This window comes from Juglans regia, chromosome 1 (assembly GCF_001411555.2).
Source record: "Juglans regia cultivar Chandler chromosome 1, Walnut 2.0, whole genome shotgun sequence".
Classification (NCBI taxonomy): domain Eukaryota; kingdom Viridiplantae; phylum Streptophyta; class Magnoliopsida; order Fagales; family Juglandaceae; genus Juglans; species Juglans regia.
This window is the reverse complement of record NC_049901.1, coordinates 39,438,601-39,461,825: the sequence shown is the minus strand read 5'-3', so window position 1 is coordinate 39,461,825 and position 23,225 is coordinate 39,438,601. Positions and strand designations below refer to the sequence as shown.

Here is a 23,225-nt window from a genome sequence, read left to right as displayed (position 1 = left end):
TATTATTTTTATTTTAAAATTTTAAAATTTGAGTTGTTTAATTTATTTTATCTAAGAATTTGAAAAAATTATAATAATGAAAAGAGTTGAGAGGAGTTGTGAAAATAAACGAAACTTAATAATATCTAAAAAAAAATTTAATATCTAAAAAATATCTCATTATAAGCCTAGTGTAAGAAAAATAAATATCTAAAAAATATCTCATTATAATATTATTTGAAAGGTGTAGATGGATAATAATATATGATATGGAACGAGTTAAGTCTTTGATCTTGAAATTCTTTAGATATTTTTTTTTTCTTACTTTGCACGCAAGAAGAAAGTCAATATTAGGATAACATGGAAAGAGGAAATAAAAGACAGTGAACAGAAACTCAAAAGTCCTTCTCAAACTTTTGTACTCGGTATTGGTATATATATACACGAGTTTTATGTACCTTTTACCTTCTTCATTTATTCACTCTTGACACTTTTTCGACAACACCATCATCACTGTTTTCTTTGGCCTTTCCTTTTCTTTTCCTTCTTTTTCTTTCTCTTCCTCTTGTCCATTCCTTTTATCATCTGCCATAATCTTCCCTGCCCAGTGGTTCAGTATAAAAAGTACGCAAGTCAATAAAAATAGAGTAATACTAAACACAATCATAGAGTACACAAGACAAGAGTTATACAATCGATTTAAAAAAAATAAAAATTCACTATTAAAAAATTATTATTATTTTTATATAAATCTCGTATTTATTTATTTTTTTCAAAGTGATTATACAGCATTTGTACACTCACGACTGCAACTATCATTTCTGATAAAAAATACTATTTACATCAATAAAAATACTATTTTCAAATAAAATTATGCTATATATATATAAAAAAAAATTTCGTTACCAGTGCCTTCCATACACGCTCCAGACAGGAAATAAAGAATAAAAACTTCTCTAATATTAGAAAGGGAGAAATTATACTTATGACACTCTTCAAAATATGTAGTTAAGATGCGGATTCTTATTAATATATAATATTTAAAGAATAAAAAATAAAGTACGTTCGTGATATGCACATTATGACTTGGATTCTAAATAACAAGTTTGATCCTTTGATATTACATTACAAAAGAGACTATAATTTAAGGACGAAAGTGTAATTATTAATTAGAAAGAGTTACACCACACAACAAATGAATTAATTCCTCTTAAAACCATACATCTTCCCAAATAAATATTGGAAATAATCAATTAGAAATAATCACGCAGTGAGTGTAAAATATGCACTGCTATAATGACTTTTTTCTAACATTACTCATTTTCTTATTTTCTTGAGCAACAAAAAGATTCCTAGAAAGAGACATTTTTAGCACTACAAATTTTCACTATTTTTTTTTAAAAAAAAAAAGGAAAAACAAGGCAAGAGATGAGTACCAAATCATGGATACGATAAAAACCGGAGTGGTCCCTAATTCAAGCAAGTGTATGGTGCCATGTGCTGGATTTATAATCTTATCAAGAAAATGGTAGGGTTAGAGAGATAAGACGATGCCTTTCGCCTTTATGTTAAAGGACCAAGGTTTCCTGTGATCGCATTGGCGTGTCCCTGCCTAACACTATTTATATACTGTGATCCAATGTCTTTTAGGAGATGAGTTCTTTACATGCAATTACTTTTGAATATTCTTGAGCTACTTATATGATTAGTTAAAATAATTATTTTATATTAAAAAAATAATACAACTAATAATATTAATAGAATATATAAAAAATATATAAAAATGACTGAGCATGAAATTTTTGGTAAATATATAACTCCATTGTTTTTTTCTGTTTTCACTTTATCCAGAACCGTCGGCAGGTGGAAACAAACGACTCGAAATCATTGAACCTAACCAGAAAGGTATTCTCGTTATGGCCGCTGCTTATATGGCAAACCTAACAGCCTGCCAGAAAATACAACCTCAATAATGGTATCTCAGTTCCCACACCTAACTGGCAGGGTTTTTTTTTTTTTTTCCTAACTGCCTAACTGGCAGGGTTTAAATACGAAAACTATATATCTCAGTGGTTTTCTGAAAATATAGAAAAATTAATTTGTTTTTAAGGAGGACAATAGTTATTAAGAAAGAGAATAGATGATTGACTATGATTGGAACATCATTAATAATGATTACCAGATAAGAAAGCAGAGAGAATAAATAAAAGCACAAAAAACAAATACAAGAAGGAAAAAAAGAAAAGAAAAGAGGAGAGAAGAAAAGATTATTATATAGGGAAGCACATGTCATCACGAAATAAATTCTCTAGTGCTAACCAAAAAATATTGTGCATATTAAAATGAATGACCTGACATAATACTATCATATATTATCGTGTGTTTTCGAATTAATTTCTTGGGACCACAGAAGGACCGGCCACCATAAGCAACCCAAGGAACCTTGGGTTGCCTCCACCTGGGCTCCTTATGACAACCTAATATTGTGTATGGTAGAATACAAAAAGAAGAATCTGAACAAAATCTTTTAAAAGATCTGTATAAGGCAACTTTTTTTTTTTCCTGCTTTTTTTTTTTTTTTTTTTTTGGGGGGGGGGGGGGGGGGTCTGGGTGTGTTGTCTGTAAAAGTTTTTAAAGCATCACGAGAATAACTACTACTATAAACAAGAATAGGAGTCACTTTTGGGGTTATGCATAAAGAAATGACACGGGTTGCCTTGCAAATAAAGAGAAGATACAGGTCACCATGCCAAAAAAAACAAAAAAAGTAGAAGAAAAATTATGTCGATAGATGAAATTTTATAGAAGAAAAACTATATATGTCAATTGGAGTCACTTTTTATGATAGATGAAACTCTATACTAGATAAGGAAGAATGGATTATGGGTGGCCACATGCATGACAAGCCAGGCTATACTTAAATTTGGAAACATGGCATTGTTTTAGGATGGAACCCACATACTTGGGGTGTTGGTTACTGAAGCTTTATTCTAAAGTTCCCTGTGTGAGGTATTCACTAATGCAATTACAAACCAAGTATAGTTTAAGTGCAAGAGCATTTCCATAACGGGGAGAAAAGATGGGGTTAATCATCTCGATACTACAAGAAATCAGGCATTTTTCAGCGTTCAAAATCGTTGCAAATACCCTTAATAATCGCTGTATTTGATCATTTTTTACGATTTTTAATTCGCTGCATTTTCGACTAAATTAAACTTTCACTTCTGATCAATTTCAGCGATAGGTAAAAATCGTCGCAAAAAGCTACTAGAGAATTCATCCTAGAGATGAAAACAAGATAACTTGAACCAAAGGAGCAAAACCCTACCAACGCAAATTAAAAGAAAAAAACAGGCATTGTTTTGTCAACTTTTTGACCATTGCATAATTTGCAGTATTGAATAACCAAATGCACTGGTTCTTCTGGATCAGCTGGAGGAAGAACAATGACCTATGCTAATTTCTAGCTAACAGCCAAATTTCTTGGGTTAATTTTTCAAATATATTAAATGAAATTAATTTAGACTTTTTAACCATACTAGATAAACTCTTAGGTTGCCACATAAATTATATAATCAGATGAAGCGGTCAGCACGTAACAAGCAAATGCATGCTGAAGAAACCCCAAGTTTTTTTTTTTTTAAAAAAAAAGGGGAAGTCAATTTATGTTCTCTGGACTGCAAAGGAAGTACGCAAATGAACAGATTCGATTGAATGACCTGTGAACTACAAAGATATTAAAAAGCAAAAGGATTCAATGCAGGAAAAGCTTACCTGAAGCTAGCCTTAGTGTATGACAGCTGGAAAAGGCTGGCTTTATGAGACTAGTGAAGTGGCACGGCATTGCCATCTCAGCTAAAGAGAAAGGGAGAAAGAGAAATCAGACCAATCAGCATCATTCTATTCCCATATAAAAATATTTAAATAGCCAATGCCATCTTATATAGTTTCAAACTGAGTACCGCCACATATCAAATAATCCTAGTTCTTTGTTTAGGGAAACATCATAAGTAAATTACAAAATAATAGAACTCAAATGTGAATATGACAATACCGGATGGAAACCAAGGCAGACAATAGATCATCAAGTAACTGAAAACCCAATACATGAGATGGTGTAGTTCAAGCTATTAGTAATGGGACAATAATAGCAAGTTTACTTATTCGCGTTGCAAAATCTGGATATTACTCATGCAAACAGACAAACAGAAAATGAATAAAACTCACATGCATTGTGGCCAACATTCAGGGGCCAAGATCAAAGTGTGGCCTTATAGCTATGCCCCTGGGAAAGGAAATTGCTTAGATTATCATTTCTTTTTCAGATCTCTGTGAGGGCCTGCCCTTAGCTTAGCTAGCCTCTGCCCACAGTCATGATCATGTGTCTTTGTCGAGAGTCAAGTCCCTTATGATGCAGGAGAGACATTTTATACGAGGCATTCTTTACCAAGAAGTTAAGATATTATAACCATTTACATAAAGATAAACCGTTGTTCTCGCACGTCATAGATCAGCTCATTCACATAGATGAGCGGAAGAAAATACCTAAGGCAACCAATCATCCAAAAATTTTCTTCCTTGAAAGCAAACAATACGAAAAAAATCCACTATTTTTAAAGATATTAGACAATGAACTTTCTACTAAAACACAGCTTAACACTTATAAAAAAAAACTAAAACACAGCTTAACTATGATCAGAATGATCAGTTTCCTTGTACATTAACCTAAATATGCGGTAACAACAACAATTGCATCCATTTTCAGCTTGCAGTGTAGATCCGTGTGGCCCAAGTCAACAACAACAAGAGCTATATTCAAAGCCACAGCAGTTATGATGATACTAGAAATTGTCAAGCAATTATAGGACTTGAAATGAGGCACTCTAGCTATGATTTTGTGCTTGATGAAGGTCATCATCTCCCTTGCGTGGCCAACAAAAACACAAGAAGAAAAAAAAAAGGGGAGTAAGTACTACGATGGCAACTAGAGAAGCAACTCCAAAAAATCATCAATATTCCCGACAATATAGGGAATCAAACCAAGGTTTTACGTAAACTCAACTAAATAGCAGATATAATGTGGATTCCACTTTGTCCAAGGAGATGAAATTCTCTCACCACTCATACCCTTACTCTTCTCCACTCTTGTTCCTGATTACAAGGACAATGCCATTTGTATAATCAGCATCCTCCTCACTACAAAATATAGACACCCCCTAAAACATTTATGCAGGAGGAAGATTAATCCAAGTCAGCATTACTACAGAGAATGCTGACATTAATGTAACTAAAACTCCATTTTATAATCAACAAATTTGCTTCCCTGTGCATCAGATTACTAATGCTCCAGTAAAATTGAATTTGTAGAATCACCACAAGCAACTAAATTTGTACCTCGTGCACCAGAGAAAATACTAGAGATGCTGCTGCTAAGAACCAACCACACTATTTTTTTAAGCACCTATGATTCCGTCAGTTATTGAAAACCAAACACTAAACTCACTTCAATGTATTTCGGCCTCATAGGCGAGTGGGTGCATGACTTCTATTTATGAAGAGTCTTAACCTCTTCAATGCATCAAGATATATAATGTTTTGTCCAAATTAAAAATATGCATTAGTACTATAAGTGAAAAAGAGGAGGTCCCAGTAAAAGTTACAAATTTTGCAGTTGGCTAGGAAGGATAGACAAATGCCATTCTCAGATCAAACTGCAAAAGTTATGGTTATGATTTATACAATCTCCAACAAGTTTGATGCAAAACTGAAAGGTTGAAGCTCCCCCAAGGTCTACGGTTCAAATCCCCGTGGGTGCAAACAATCTTTAAGGGCCATCGGACTGGGGGATTTGTCCCTTGAATTACCCGAGGTGCACTCGCGGGAAACTCCTTGTCGAGGGCCTGTCCAACCTTGGGATTAGTTGAGATGCTGTTCCCGGACACCCAGTGCCAATAAAAAATATATATATAATGAAGCAACGTACACATGCACACACAAAAATACAAGATGTGCACAGAAGCACACAAGTTAGAAGCCATTGCGAACAATAAATTCTCTTCAACCACTTAAGAGTTAAGGCTGAAATACCATGCGGGTAGAAACACTCAAGTTACAACAATTTAATATCAAAACACATTAAAACCATGCATTGTATGTTGATAGGGTAATTGCCTCTTGTTGTCACACACCTACACACACCAAACATTGTGAACAATCTTCAACCACCATTTGCATTGTATGTTGATAACTACTACCTCTTGTCATCACACAAGTTTTGCTAATGCAATAACTTGCAATTTCTAGACCTTCTCCCCTCTGAAAACAAAACTATCGTTATTCCTAAACCTGTCTAGAGTTTAATCCTACCAAATCACCTCAATTTCAAGCTGACGATGAAAACAGAATACCTACTCGTAGGAACAAGGATATATGTGGAGCCAACACATCTTGCATGCCGAAATAAAATTATGGAAAATGAGTAAAAACCTGCCTTTTTGTATCCCTAATGTAATACTCAGAATTAAGTATAGGAACGAAATTGAGGTGAATGAAATCTCACATTGCTCGGGAGAGAGAAGTTACTGTAGTTTATAATGATTTCGAGAAGTTTTAATTGTGACCTTGATTAGTCATTTTGGAGTACAAGCTCAAATGTGACTTCGACTTTTTTTGGGCCATTACAGATGATATCAAAGCCAATTCCCATCTAGAAGTGTCGAGCTGTGCCGCCCATAACTAAATGATATGATAAGAATGTTGAATATTTAAGGTGGGGAGATTGTAGCATGCCATATTGAGTATAGGAGGGAAAGAGTGGTGAAAGAGATCCAATAGTGCCTAGGAGGATGAATCCAAAAGGCTCCAATTGTAACCTCGACTACTCCTTTTGTAGTAGTGTTATATATTACATTCTTATTCCACTCTCATCACACTGTGCTGACGCGACATCATTTGTCAACCATTAGATCAAATTTTTTTTTTTCAAATAACATATTCAGAGGTTGATGAGTGATGCCGTGTAACATAGTAGGATAAGAGTGGGATGTGGATGTAGGATATATCATTTTTTGTGGGAGTATGCATATGGTTTGGATTTGGTTCGTAACATATACCTAGAGTCTGATATATGGTGCACAATCGTAAGTTACGAACCATATTGTCTAATGTTCACGCTCGTTGCATCGAAGTATAGGAAATGCAAATATTACGCTTAAACACATGACAGTAGTGTGAAACAAAGGCACAATCTAAGTGATGCGACAATCTGTAATTGGAAAAGGAGATTTATTGAACATTGGCACACTACTACATAATATACCATGATCTTTAAGTTGCTTGCACTTACCGTCCTATCCAATGAGATACAGATTTAAAAATAAATGTACCGAAGAAGTACTTTAGGTTGCCAACACAGAAACGTATTTTGCGTACTGAAAAAATACAGATGAACTTCTTCGATCAAAACGTCATTATTTAACAGCTAACTTGACATCAAGGAAGAGGTGCCAATAATAACAATAACTAAAAAGGCATTGAAGATGAATACCTTGATTTCAGGCCTGAGAGTCCGCGAAATTAGCACACTAATACACACGGTTAAGAAAACAATTAGAACATGCTCCAAATAAGAAAAAAAGGTGCCAAACGCTTTCAAAGCACCTAATGATTCTAATTCAAGCATTAAAAAAAACATTGACAATAAAAAGAGGAACGATCACGCCTCTGTTCGGCTGAGAGAACTGAGGAAATGAAGAGAAAATGAAACTCGAAGCTTCACCGATGACATTGCCTTGGCTTTCAAGGAAACGAAAAAGCTAACTCAACTAATTCGCAAATTTCGAATTAAGTTCAGCGAGTCGAAACCTGTCTGTTCATGGATTCTGGAAGGGACGAAAGGGAAATGGAACACAGAGAGGGTGATTGTCGAGGTTTTGCAGAAAATAGAAGCTGGAGCCCAGTTGTATCTGGACTATGGATGGAAACAGGAGCCCGGTTCTAGAAAGCAGAATCCCCAGGCCCACTCAGAAGCCTGCTTAAACTCAAAAGCCGCAAGGGATAAGAAAGTCATTTTAATTTTTAACGATTTACATTCATGATATAGTGATTTTAGAATCACTTCTTTTTTGTCATTAATTTTATTACTCAAGTAATTTCGTTAATTATTTTTTGTTTATTTAAAGGGCTGAGCAGGTATTTTTTTAATACTTTTATTTTCTTATTTTTTATTTTTTTTGCTCTTTAGGATGAAGTCATGTGTTTTGTATTTTGTACATGCAAGGTCTTTTTACTTGTCGTCCAGCTTTTATTGTTGGGCGTGCAATCTCACTTTTTTTTTTTCAAATATTTTAAAAATATTTTTAAAGATATATTTTTTAAAAAATAAAAATTTACTAAAACTAACTTTTTTAAATATTTAAAAAATAAAATAAAATACATTAACAGTCAAAACCTGCAGGGAGCAAACTAGCTAGCCTTTTACTTTTGTATATATAAAATTGTTTTCGCTACGTATCATTTTTTCATTTAGTGGCATTGAAGACAAACGCTTGACATCATTACGTTCATTTTATTTAACAGATTTATATAGACAAATGGATTTAACTGTAAATTCTGCAAACCCAGAATTATAAATAGTAAAATTGAAAGAAATTAGATAAATTATACAATTTTAGAACGCATGCATGCAAACTTCATGTCATCTATTTGAAAAAAGTATATGAGAAATATGAGATCCTTTCATGGTGGACCCACTTTTTTAAATGGAATGTTCAAAACCAGTACATTTAAATAGACTTAAAAGGGTATTGCTTCAATTATTTCTGAATCTCAGTGTGCACTTATGTCTGGAAAGATTGATAATTGACAATTTGTTAGTGACTTATGAACTTGTGAATTATTTGAGGCATAAGAGGAAGGGAAAAACATGGTATATCTCTTTAAAATTAGATATGAGTAAGGCATATGAAAGGGTAAAATGAGATTTTTTGGAGAGGATTATCCTGCAACTTGGCTTTGTTCCCTGTTTTGTCAGTTTAATTATGGTATGTGTTAGGACTGTCTCTTTTTCAGTCTTGGTCAATGGTGTACCTCATGGACCAATTGTTCCTAGTAGAGGCATAAGGCAAGGGGACCCATTATCCCCTTACATTTTCTTTCTATGTACATATGGTTTAATTGGACTTTTGAGACCTGCTGAGAGGGACCATACTGTTAAAGGGTTGCGAGTATGTAGAGGAGCTCTTATAGTTAATCATCTTCTATTTGCGGATGATCGTATAATTTTCTGTAAAGCTGATGCTACACGTACCAAAAATATTCAAGCTATATTGGATAAATATGAATTAGCTTCTGTTTAGAAGATCAATAAGAAAAAAACAGTTATGATCTTTTCAAAAAATATGAATGAGGACAGTTAAAGAGAATTGTTGAGCTTGTGGGGTGTTAGATTATTTCAGCAATATGAAAAATATCTAGGGTTGCCTAATTTGTAGGTAGATCAAAATCTAGGGCATTTACTAAAATTAACAATAGAGTATGATTCAAGTTACAGAGTTGGAAAGATAAGCTTCTTTCACAAGGTGGGAAAGAAGTGCCTATAAAAGCTGTAGCTTTATCCATACTCACTTATACTATGAGTTGCTTTAAAATTCCAGTGGACTTCTATAAGGATTTGGAGAGAATAATGGCTAGATTCTAGTGGAGGCAGAAAAATAATGAGAAAAAGTTTCGTTGGATGATATGGAGTCGATTGTGTCGTTCTAGCTTTAGAGGAGGTATGAGATTTAAGGACTTGCATTTCTTTATTATGACTTTATTGGCTAAGCAAGGATGAAGGATTTTACAAAATGATAGGTCCTTATTACAAAGAATTTTTAAAGCAATGCACGTTTCAAGAGGGACCTTTTTTTCAGTATAAGCTAGGGTCAAATCCTTCTTATGCATGGAGAGGGACTTAAAAATGGTTGTTAGCAGGTTGTAGATAGAGAATAGGAACATGAGAGAATATAAAGATGTGGAGGGATGTGTGGATTCTAGGACATAACACTCTAGAACAAGAATTGGAAAGAAGGGATGATTTTTCTGTAGAAGAAACAGTGGACATTCTTATTAATCAAGATACAAGAGCATGGAAGGAGGAGCAAGTTAGAGCTTTCTTCAATCCAATAGTTGCTGCAATATCCTCAAAATAAGATTGTCAACTATTCAATATGTGGATATGGATTAAGGAAAAAATGGAAACTTTAGTATTAAAAGTGCATATCGACTGATACAAGACCAAAAAAATAATAGTAGTGGGGAAAGTTCAACATTTGTAGAGGAGAAGAAAATGGGGAAAACGATTTGGCAGATGTAGGTTCCAAGGAGGATCAAAACTTTTGCATGGAAAGTTTTTAAAGATATTTTGGCAACACTTAGTAATCCGAGAAAGAAGAAGGTGGAAGTGGAAACTAGTTGTTGTTTTTACAAGTCTGCTTTGGAAGATGTTCAATATGCTTTACTATTTTTCCTTCTGTGAGTGAGGTTTGGAAGAAAATTGTGCCAATAATGGAACAATTAAGCTCAGATATGGATTTTATTGATGTTATTAGATTTGTTATGGCTCGAGGTAAAGTGGCAAATTTCACATTGTTCTTTCTAATAAGCTGAAGTTCATGGTTTAGGCGAACAAAATGCAAATGAAAAAGACTTTGATAGAACCAGTTTAGGCTATCAACCATGCATTGTCTTTGCACAAAGTTTTTTAATGATGTAAGGAATTCTTCATCTCAAGTGGCTGGAAGAATATGTCGTTGGTAGCCATCTCCAAGCGGTTTTTTCAAGTTAAATGTTCATAGGGCTGTATTTTTTTATGTGAGGAAAGCAGGAGTGGGTATGATACTTCGAGATGACAGAGGTACAGTGGTGATAGCTGCAATTAGTAAGTTGGAAGATGAGGTTGAAGATGCTACCACCATTGAACTACTTGCTTTATTAAGAGGCTTATAGCTATGTATTCCTCTTGGTCTTCAAAAACTTATTATAGAGAGTGATCGCCTGCTCATGGTTCAAGAATTACAAGCTAATCAAGACTCTTACTCAACAAATGGAAATTTGATTAAGGAAGCTAAGAGCTTGATGCAACATTTTCAAGAGATAGATATAAAACATGTTAATCGTATGGGAAACGAGGAAGGACATGGACTAGCTCGTTATGTTTAGAATGTTGTTGATATTTTGCATATTTGGGAGGAGAATGTTCCTACTTTTGTTGATCATGCTATTTGGTTTGATCAAAACAGTATGTATTGCTCTTTTGATTAAATGAAAGTTTGGATATAAATAAAATAAAAGATAATATCTAATATTCTCTAAAAATATACCAACAAAACTATTTAGTACTTTTCAACATAATTTTTAGTACAGTTGTATTTCTGCAGACGAGTAATTATACATGAATAGCGCCTCAAACTTCTAATTTTACATGAAACAAAAACAAGGAAACCCTTTTACACTAATTAACCCTACATAACCGGCTCTATCAATATATATATATATATATATATATATATATATATATATATACATATATTGTATATCACCGTATACAAGAGGAGTCTTCTGATCAGGAGTTACATCTGATTTGCAGTTTCGACTCGCGAAGCAAAAACCGAGATGCTTCAATTGCCTCATCTATAGACAAGAAGAAATACTCCTTCCCAATGGTGTCTACGAATTTCGAGGCTATCATCTTCTCCATAACCCTAATCCTTGGGTTTATGATTGCCATCTGGAAAATATGGATGAATAAATAAATAATTAAGCAGCTTCAATTAATTATTTATAACTTTTTTTTTAATTTTCTGATCTCTCGTCTAAATCTGTCTTAATTATTTATAACGAGTACTGGTCGTGGTATCATGTTTACCTTAATGTCATATGCTTGCAAGGTTTTACGTATTTCAGTTAGCGTTTCGATGCCCGTCATGTCAATAGATGTAACCCCTGTATTCAGAGACAAACACATTTCAATTGATCACATACAAGCCAGTGTTAATCCATATATACTCTTGACATATATAATGAGGATTAGATTTGTAAAAAAAAAAAATAATAATTAAAATTAGTAAGTCTTACCATATATATGATCAGTGAGAGAGAGTGTTTCCGTGTTCTAGCTAGTTCTAACTACAAAGTGATTTTATAAAAATAATCTCATAAATTGATATAATTTGTCAGATTGTAAATTTATTTTTATTGTAAAGCAGATCTAACGGATCATATTAAATCACGTCTGATTGTGAGATTATTTTTATAAAATCTCTTTGTGACTGTAATATTTTTTTAAAATTATATTATAAACTATTCAGGATGATATAGTGGCGAAGTTGATCTGATCCGTACCTGTCAAATCTAATAAAACATTCTCAAGATTACTTCCTTCAGAATTTGAAACAGCCTGTTCCTCTCGAATCCACCTCAAGATCCTACTCAAAATCAAAGCAGACCAATTCATAAATTGAACCATACCCTTTTGAAGGTACTGTAGAGAGAGTGTGCTTGTGTGTGTGACAAGTTGACAACTACTTATTTAATATATATAAACATGAATTACGTACGCACCTTTCTCTGATGTAGGTGGAATTGGCAAAGTAAATAGGGGAACCAAGTTGTAGAAGTAGGATGCCCTCGATGTTCGTTGAATCTGGATACTGCTCAATGTCACGATACACACTTGAGCTGGCAACTTTTCCAAGCTTGCAAGTGGCAGGCCTTGCCATGTATACGAGTGCTCTAATTAGACTAAGTCCAACCTGAAAGAACAATTTATACACGGAACTCAATATATAATTAATAAGATACTTTTTGTTTGATACTTTATTTAGAGAATTAATGGATTAACTTTGGAAAAAACTCACTATCTAATTAATTACTTGATCATGATGACCCTCAATTAATTAGCAACTAAAAAAGATACAATAAACCAGAAATTTCAATGGAAAATAAAGTGCTATGTATTCTTGAATGAAGAGTAATACTATAGTTATAAATAGATCCTATAAAAATTGACAAGACTTCACATAATACGTTAAATTTACTTTATAATAAAGTTGGTAACTTTATAATCTAATGTACTATATTAAATCTAGTCAATTTGTGAGTTTATTTTCGTAAAATATCTTTGTGTGGTTAAAATATTTCTCTTATTGAATTCATAAAAACTTACCGAAAGAATGATGCCAACATCCATGCTTATGAATGCAACACCGAAGAAGGCAGTCATGCAAATGATAAAATCGAACTTGTCGACCTTGAAGAGGTGATAAGCCTCTTCATAGTTGATGAGTCCAAGCATGGCAGACATTATAATGGCAGATAAAGCAACCAGAGGGGTGTAACTAAAGAGAGGAGCCAAGAACAGCAGCGTCAGCCCCATGCCGATCGCCATCACTACGTTTGACATGGCAGTCTTACATCCGGCATTGAAATTTACAGCAGTTTTCGAAAATGGTCCTGCATCATGAGCGCATAAATTAATTTAAACGTACACCATTTTTTTTTTTGGTAAAATTTCTGAATAAATATAAATTAATTTCACCAAAAATTAAAAGAAAAAGATCATCGACTAAGTATGGATGTATAATAATTTCACACCAGTTGTCAAGTAGCATGAAGTGAAAGACCCAACAATGTTCATAAAGCCAAAAGCTATCATCTCCTTATTCCCATCAACTTGTTCATTGTTCATAATGGCAAAGCTTCTTCCAATTGCTATTCCTTCCTGCATGAATTATTTTTATTTATAAATAGCCTTAAATGAAATTATATTAATTTATAGAAGAGATCAGAGTACTTACGGCCATAGCTATAAGGCCAGTTGTAATCCCCGCTTTTATTAACGTTGGTAGATATTTAGAATTAAAGTTTAGCAAATTGATTGAAAGAGGATTTATTCCTTTCTTCAAATGTCCCACCTAAAAGACAAGTAAAAGGTAAAAAAAAAAAAAAAAAAAAATCATATATATATATATATTTAGAGAAAAACATATAGTCTAACTGTATCACTGAAAGGAATATTAAAACAAAAAAATAGAGTTGATAAATTAAAATAAGAAAAAGTAGGCCAGCCACTTACAATTTGAATACCATGGTACTCCGCATGAGCGAAATAAGCGAACAAACATCCAACTACAACGGTCACCATTGGAGCTATGGCCGACACCCAAAATAGCTTTGGGTTCTTTTTTTTCTGCAAATTTATGCTTGACCGTCAATGCTATATATTGCAAAGTCTCTTTGTGTGTGTGTGTGAGAGAGAGAGAGAGAGAGAGAGAGAGAGAGAGAGCAGCATTACCACGTATCTAGTTGTTTGAAGGAAACAAAGGAAAGTCACACCGACTACTGCACTCTGCCACCTCCACTGTCAAAGAAAATTATACAACCATCATCATCATTTTTTATAAGACCACTTATAACTAGTATTGTTTATTAACGCTCGTGTTTCCTTAATTAATTCTTCAATATTCCAAAAGAACATGATCATGTTACAATAGTATGGTGCAATATATATGGCGAGGGCTCTCAGAGATCGATATCCAACTACAACGACAAAATAATTCCTTACCCTTTTATTATTTGTGAGTAACATTTCTCTAATGATATTAAAACATCAGAAACAGTAAAATTAAAAATATCATAGAAATTAGAGCGGTAGTAATTAAAATACCATATAAAAAATAGTTTAATTCATTACCTTTTATATTTGTGTATCATTATTAACTCAAATATTGATAACAGATTAGAAAAATGAACACAAGATAAATAAAATTTTACAAAAAACTCATGATCTAAGGTATTTAATTAATTTATAAAATCTAGTACTTATAAAGGATTCATTTTATGTATCTAATTCTCTAGCTAGTACACCTTTCAAAAAGAATTTTCCAATAACGACATGAACTTTGTGTTACACATGCAGGCTTTATATCTAAGAGAATTTTCACGTGATCTGTATGAAAACCTTATTTTAAGAAAAGCTATCTAGAATTCCTTATTGAAAACACTGCATGCTTATTTATTATTTTTCATTTCAGGTAACAAACCACTACATGAATTCATGAGTTCATGCGCGTGGGATCCAACTTGCAGATACAAAGCCCTCAAGCCCTGTTTGGATGAGGGGAAAAAAAACAGACAAGATCAATCCTTTTACTTTTGTTTCTAGGTGTTTTTTTGCGTACAAACCTCCTTTCTGTTCTCGAAGATTGCATGCATTACAGATATGACGTCTGTTTTAGTCGTGAAATGATGCATTCCGAAAAATCCCTTTAACTGTTGTAGGCAGATAATTATCGCCGTCCCTCCCATAAAACCAGTTATCGTCGAATGCGATAAAAAATCCACTAAAATTCCCAACCTGCAGAAATATTCACCTTTAACTTGTAATCAACGGCCAACATCTAGGTAATTATAATTATTTTTTTATTTTTATATTTTGTACAGACTTGAAATAGTCCTTCAAAAAAAACTTGAAACAGTCCCTCTTCTTCTCTATATTAATTCTTACCTCAGAAAACCTAGAGCTGTCTGAAAGATACCAGTGATGAAAGTTGTAGTAAAAATTAACTGGATATACAATGCCGGATCATCTTTTGGCGATACCACATCTGAAAGGGTCGACTGCAGGAGCAATGAGCATGCAGCTACGGTTCCCACTGCAATATGCTTCGAGTTCCCGAAAACAGCGTATATGAGAGGCGGAACAAAGCTAGAATCTACAAAAAATTAATGGCCAAAATCTATCAGTTTTTTCTTTTTTATGAGTAGAACTAAATTAATTTCAACTGCATGCAGAACTTGAACCAGTTAAAAATATATATATAAATATATATATATATATATATATTTATAGGTCTTACGTACAGAGGCCAATGATGGGAGGAAGGAATGCGAGTTTGGCGTAGCTGATTCCTTGGGGGATGGCAAGGCTAGTAATGGTGATGCCCGCCAGGAGATCATATCGGAGTAAACGTAAATTATATTTGGGAAGCCATTCGAAGATGGGGACGAAGTATTGTATGGCTTTTTTGGCACAGCGAGAGGGTTTTTCATTTTTGAATTGGTGGAACGGATCGTCGGGGAAGAAAGTTTCTTTCAGATCCGATTTCAAGACGGTGGAAAAGCCTCTAGGGGGAGCAAAGCTTACCGGGTGTTCAGGTTCGTTACGAGTGCCCATAGAGGCCACAAGTAAAATTATTAAGTGGAGAGTGAGAGATCAGAAATCAGAGAGAGAGAGAGTAGAGAAGTAAGAGGGGATTGTTGGCGAGAGTAAGGAGAATTTGTTATGGATTTATAGGCAAATATAGTGGAGAATGATACAACTAGTGTGACGAATGGATAAGGAGAATTTGACAAGCTAGTCATGAGAGTGACGCAGATAATTATATTAATTTCAATTAAGGCTTTTCCTTTGTTTTTTTTTTTTTTTATTCATTTGAGTTCATGTACTCCGTGCAGGAGAGGAAATGCCTTAGAAACTAAAAATACCTTTCACAAGTCCATGCATGCATATATTAACCTGCTACTATAGTTATTCAAGTGGAATTTTTTGAAAACAGATCAAGAAGCTAGCCATGCATTTGTCTCGAGGAATTAGAGGAAAAAAAGAAGATAATGAACTGAAAATATTTTGCTAATTACAGTATATTAATTTAGACCTAATTAATCGGTGCTAATTAAGTTCCAACATCTTTCACCCAACTTTCCTTTCTTCAAAGATATAAATATATATTGTTTGGGAGGAAGGAATGGAAAGAGATAATATATAGAACAGATAAAAAATAATTTATTTGGAAAATTCAATTCTCTCTTATATATTAATTGGGAGTTTAGGTAAGAATAAATGAGTATAATGAGTTAAAGAGAATACCCATTAATTTCTCAAAATTACCTCAATTAATTTTAATAAGAGCTAGCTAGAGTACTTAAAAACATTCATATATATGTCGAAATGCATGCAAGGAATGAATTATTTTACCTGTCATGATAGCCAAATTTGAAAGCTTTCATGTCGACGGAATTACTTTTCCCCTTCATATGACGAGCTGTAGATCAGGAATAAAAAAAGATCTAGCTAGTTGTTTATGAAAGCTGTCTCGATGATCGTATGTAGAATCATGACGGTTTCGAATATTTTCGAGCTAGTTTTCTAATAATAATGGCTAAGACTTTCAGTAGGACAATTTTTCGAAGCCAAACTTGGATATATAATTTCTAATTCAAGTTGTCTTTTAGTTCATTTTACTTTTTCGTGGCGTGACTTCATTAACGAGCCATGCATCTATCATCTCTGCATCATGGATATTATGGTTTTATATATGAAACTTAATAACAAGCGGCTGCTAGCTAGCTTGGTGACAGGACAGCTAGCTAGCAGATCACGATCATGCATGAAGACTGATTATTTATCTGGGATCTCAAATTAATTGTTTCACAAAAATGAGGAATTCCATCTTAATCTCGCAAAATCCATTCTAGTGGTGGGTTCAACCTGGCCCTTCCATGCACCCTATTGACAGATCTCACCATATTTAGATTGCACAAAATCAGGAATCATCTTAATTTTAAGAATAAGTCAAATTAGTCTACTTTTTTTTATGTAAGGCTGCGGTTGAATGTTAAACTGAGTTAAGTTGAGATAATAAAATATTATTAGAATATTATTTTTTAATATTATTATTATTTTAGAATTTGAAAAAGTTAAATTGTTTATTATATTTTGTGTTGGAATTTAAAAAAATTGTAATAATGAGTTGAGATGAGTTAAAATAGATTTGGGATCCAAACATATCCTAGTCTCTTGTACATCTATTTATTTGTAAAGATGAATACAAATCAAAGTATAGTTTTGAGCAAAATATCTCTCCCACTTGTATCTTAACATGGTATCAACCTAAACCAATTCATCCACGCTGCCCTATGGCCAATTCTTCCACCCCATCCATTCCCTCCCCTTACCTTCTTCATCCCTTAGATTTCCCAAGTTTAATCCTCGTCAAATGGTCTCCTCACTGGCGACAACTACCAAAAATGGCAAAAAGCCATGACCAGAGCACTCAATGCCAAAAACAAGCTTAGTTTTGTTGAGAGCACCCTCAACCCCCCTAAACCTACCACACCTGAATACACTCAATGGAACGAAATGAAAGATATGGTCCTTACCTGGATCCTGAACTCCATCAGCCATTCCATCGCAAATTCTCTTGATCAGTATCATACTGATCCCCATTCTGTTTGGCTCAATGGCCTCTCTTCCCGTTTCAGTCATGGCAATAATACCCGAATCTACGTACCACCTTAAACGAGCCCTTTCCTCCCTACAACAAACCACAAACTCACCCGCCAATAAAATAAATATATATATAATAAGAAAAAAAAAGAAGTTACAAAGATACATGACAGCATGATCTACGTACGTAATTGCTTAAGAATAAAGCAATAACGTCGTGACGTATATATGATTAGGTAAATAAAACTTTGCCAATTCATTGTAAGGTGAAAAAAAAGAAAAATAAAAAACTTGCATATTAATATACATATCTGTGTATATATATATATATATTCATGCATGGATATTAGTACGTATACATATAGCGGTCCATACATGCATGCATTTTCATATAGTCACTACAAGAAAACTGCTTATTTACGATTAGTTAATTCTAGCGAAATGACTATTTATAACTAAAATTGGTTGCGAATAATCTTTTGATTGTAATAAATTAGTCACAAAAGTCAAATTTTCTTGTAGTGAGTACAAGTACTACTTGCTCTATAGGCCAGACAAATAATTTGTTTATATCACATGAATCATTGTTTTTCAATTCAATTATGTCACATCAATATATATTTACTATTTATAAATTTATCATCTTAAATTCATTATGCATGTATAATATGTTATATATATATAAATTTGAATGTGGTAAAATATTGTTAGTATTTTTTTACATTAGATCGATCTTCGATTCGACCAGCAATATTGTTGAAGATGCAAATAATTATTAGCGTGTTATCAAACTTGCAAATGTGGATGGTACGTACACATACATGCATATATACATATATATATATATATATTTATATATGTGGCGTCTCCAATATTGATTCTTCTATATATGATTTGTTCACCACAGATTGAGATGTAGTTGAAGCCGCCATGCAATATTGATTTTGCCACTGCCCCAGCGGCCAGCCCTCCCGCAGGCGGCCACCACCCCCCACCCGAATTAAAGAAGTAATATTTTAAATGCACACGATCGAAGATATTTTCAGATGGAAATTTTGGACGATTAATAAAACCTACTTTTATTCAAGCTTTATTTATTTTTTATTTTTTCACTTTAGCCTCGTGTGGCTGCTTCATGTGCCTGATTTGAACCACATGCAATATATGGCTTTTGTAGTTATAAATTTGATCAGTACTCTTACCAATTAATAATTTATATACGTACGTATATGTATATACCATTAATTAATATTACATGCTAATAGTAAAATCTTATATTAAACTCCATATAATAATATATCCACGTACACTCTTTTTAAGGTAATTTAATTCCCAATTAATTGATAAAAAAAATGGAAATCATTTTATATTTTATTTCTTGTAGCTAATATTCTACAAAAATTATGACTTGTACTTTGGACCCTAGCTATGATCATAACAACTCAAGAGCTAGAGGAAGGACTTAACAGCGATTGTGGATTGAATAATTAAAAAAAAACGGATTTTTCTAATAATTTAAATATATATATATATATATATATATATATATATATATCTCTTTCTCATAGATAACCATGCAATATTGGGGATGATTGCCTTAATTTGCCAAGTGTCCTCGTACTGGCCGGGAAATATTGGCTAAATATCACTGCAACAAATTTACTTTTTAGGGATGAAAATTTTCTTTGTTTCGATTTTGAACTTTTTTAAAACAAAATTTTTTCGTTTCTAATTTGTCTCAAAAAGTCGATCTCAAAAAGTTTTTGGGATGAAATTCAAATTTTGTCTCAAAAAATAATTTTTGAGACAAAATTTGTCATTTCCATTCGTAAGCATTTGAATGGATTTTTTTTTTGGACAAAAAAAATTTCATCCATAATAATCGTGTGAACGCAAAAAATACCGTTTGAATAGATTTTATTTGGGACGAAAAGAAAATTCCGTCCCTAATAGTCATAATTGAATGGATTTGTGTTTTGAAGAACTAGTTGCAAATATGCATTTGCCACGATTAAAAACATCGCAAATAACTATTGCGGTGAAAATATTGGCCGCAAAAGTAATTTTTCGGCAAAATTATCTTGCAGGAAATGACGATTGTGACTAAAAGTGTCAATTGTAGCGAACGGATCTCCCATCAAATACTTTTATGTAAAATTAAAAAAATAAAAGCATTTGTTGCCTTCACCTAGCAAAATAGTCATATAAAATAGTAAAATTAATATAAAAGCTGCAAAAAAACTTCATTAAAAAATCCTCTCAAATTCTTGACCATAACAAATTAATTGAGAGAGTTGACACAACTCATTACAAATTCTTAACCATAGCCTTGAACATGCAAAAAAAAAAAAAAAGCAAAATAATGAAACAGACCAAGTTTGAAAATTTAGTTCTTTTGTTCTTCCCAGATTTGTTCAACTCAAGGATACTCAAGTCTTGAACTTTTTATATTCCTTTGTAGTCAAGAACAATCCCTAAAATTTTCAAGAACAATAATAATATTAGCCTACAAAATATTCCCAAGAACAAAACCTACAAAATATAAACATGAAGCCTACACCTAACATCCAGAATTTGTAATAAATAATATTATAACAATAAAGAACATCGTAAGGTACCAAAAAAATAAAAACAACATTTATAGCAAACAACAAGCTTTTATATATTTCAAGAAAATTGAAAACAAAAATAAAATCTATGTAAGTATACCTCAAATACAAACCAAAAAAGTGATTTTTGAGCACTAAGCATTCCCTATAAAAAAAAAAAAAAAAAAAAAAAAAGAGAAACAACATTAGTGGAGTATAGAAAAAATGCATATTCAAACTACAAAAAAAAATTTCATTTGTTTGAAAGAAAAAATAACTCTTCTCATTCCCTACTTCACAAGAATACTCCTAAAATTTCCCTAATATCTTTGGTATGCTAGTCTCTCTCTCTCTCTGAACTATAAAATATCCCAAATTTCTTAAAGTCAGGAGCGCTTTATATTTTTTAGAATATTGTTGACTGTTCGAACAATAAAATTTCAAAAAATTAGCATGTTCTAAATTCCAGCCAAATTTTACTGAAATGTAGCCGTTTGAGCTAACAACACTATTCCCATTTGAACGACCACTATTTCCATTGGAACAAACACAATTCTCGTTCGAACATACACTATTATAGTTTGAACAAATTATTACTGTTCAAATGGGTTTAGTACCATTCGAACGGAACTAACACAGTTCAGACATATATAATAAACCGTTTGAACGGTAAAATCTCAAAAAATTTAGTGCATTTCAAATCCTGACAAAATTCTACTAAAATTTAACTGTTTGAAATGAAAATATTTATGTTCGAATGGACTTTATTTCTGTTTGAATGGACACTATTCTAGTTTGAGTGGAAATTATTCTAGGCCGAACAAATTAATAGTGTTCGAACGGACTTGGTACTATTCGAACGGAATTAACACAATTCAAACGGATATGCTAGTATGTTCGAATGGACAATTAATTTTAGGGACGAAATCATTCATTCCTAAATATTACTGTTCGAACGATAAATTACCGCTCGAATGGTAATTACAATTTGAATTATTTTTTGGATGAGATTTAGATTTTATCTCTAAAAGTCACGGATAAAAAAATTTCGTCCTAAAAGACATTCATACTTAAAAGTCAAATTTGGTGTAGTGTATGTATTGGCCTGGTCTCGTATGATGTATATCCAATAGGCGAGCATGCAGCTGTCTCCCTTGATTGATTAGCTTGTGGATCTTGACTAGTCTCAACTCTCAACAGTTTATATATATAAGAGGACTCCCATATATCCGACAAAACTTATAAGATGGATTAAATGTTCATCTCAACTTCTGGGTATCGATCGTAAACAAGTTGTCGGGCAGAATCAATGGATTGAAATCATGGGTACCCACTTACCAAATTAAAAGACAAAATGTAAAACGTCGCTTCCTCAAATCCTCCAAATTAAAGGAACAGATCATACGATCATAGAGTTCAAATTGGGGTGTCTCTACATTGCCATATAAAACCTCCCTCAGTTGGCCTGCATGCCGCCATGAAGATGGAGACAGCTAGCGCATTATGGGACTGTATTTTGGTTTGTTCTGAGCTGCATGCGGCATTAATAATCTTAGACCTTCTAAGCTACGAAAAGAAAAATGTCTTAAAAAAAAATAATATTGATTAATTACATTATATATTATTCAATCAATGGATAGGAGCAATTCTTGAATTTTTGGAATCTTTCTTTTTTTAACCCTACGAAATTATAATAAGCTTGCAAATATGAATCTTAGAATATTTATTTCGGAAAATAAATTAGGGGCGAAATGATCTCATAAACAATATTTTTAGCCATTTAGCTAGGGACATGCGCGCAGACCGACTCGCAGTGGTTATTAATTATTAGGCGCTGGGCCAAGTGTCGGCCTCATTCAATTGGCTGCAATTGACTTATGGTTTAATTTAATCTTATATCTTTTTATAATTATTTTCTTTTTCGTTCATTTCAACTCATTATATATAGTCGTTATAATTTTTTTAAATTTTTAAATAAAATAAAATAAAAAATTTAATTTTTTAAATCTTAAAATAAAAATAATATTAAAAAAATATATTTTAATAATATTTTATTTAATTTTTATCTCAATTCAATTCAATTTATCTCCTCTCATCTATAAAAACAAACAAAATCTTATAATAAATACTCCAGATCAGTCTATTAATGAACTGATCATATACGTATATTCGATTGACAAAAGATATTGAATCGATTGATCTCTACTTCAGTAGTTATCATGATAATGAAAATTATTATAAATAACTTCCAAGACAGAATGATCAATGGAAAATGAAAGGTAAGACAATAAAAGAAAGAAACATTTGTGAATTTGGATACCCACTTCCTAAAAAACAAGTATATAGTGTTAATTACTTCCACAAAACTTCCAAAATGGAGTGTTAAATCAGAG

At 32.7% G+C, this 23,225-nt stretch overlaps 1 protein-coding gene and 1 long non-coding RNA gene across 2 annotated transcripts; both read right to left on the bottom strand.

The window, feature by feature from the left end:
* Positions 1-322: 322 nt before the first annotated feature.
* On the bottom strand, positions 323-7,880 carry LOC108992659. The gene is made up of 4 exons (XR_004797786.1): positions 7,526-7,880; positions 4,207-7,409; positions 3,754-3,834; positions 323-579 (listed from the first exon to the last, which is right to left on the bottom strand). It is a non-coding gene; the product is annotated as an uncharacterized LOC108992659 (long non-coding RNA).
* A 3,662-nt stretch (positions 7,881-11,542) lies between these two features.
* Positions 11,543-16,272, bottom strand: LOC108992654 (probable sulfate transporter 3.5). The gene is made up of 12 exons (XM_035683514.1): positions 15,880-16,272; positions 15,524-15,731; positions 15,202-15,373; positions 14,312-14,377; positions 14,093-14,206; positions 13,815-13,931; positions 13,612-13,738; positions 13,184-13,470; positions 12,580-12,770; positions 12,361-12,443; positions 11,885-11,961; positions 11,543-11,746 (listed from the first exon to the last, which is right to left on the bottom strand). Exons 1-12 carry the CDS (start codon positions 16,190-16,192, stop codon positions 11,582-11,584), a joined length of 1,920 nt encoding a protein of 639 aa, XP_035539407.1. The 5' UTR covers positions 16,193-16,272; the 3' UTR covers positions 11,543-11,581.
* Positions 16,273-23,225: the final 6,953 nt, after the last annotated feature.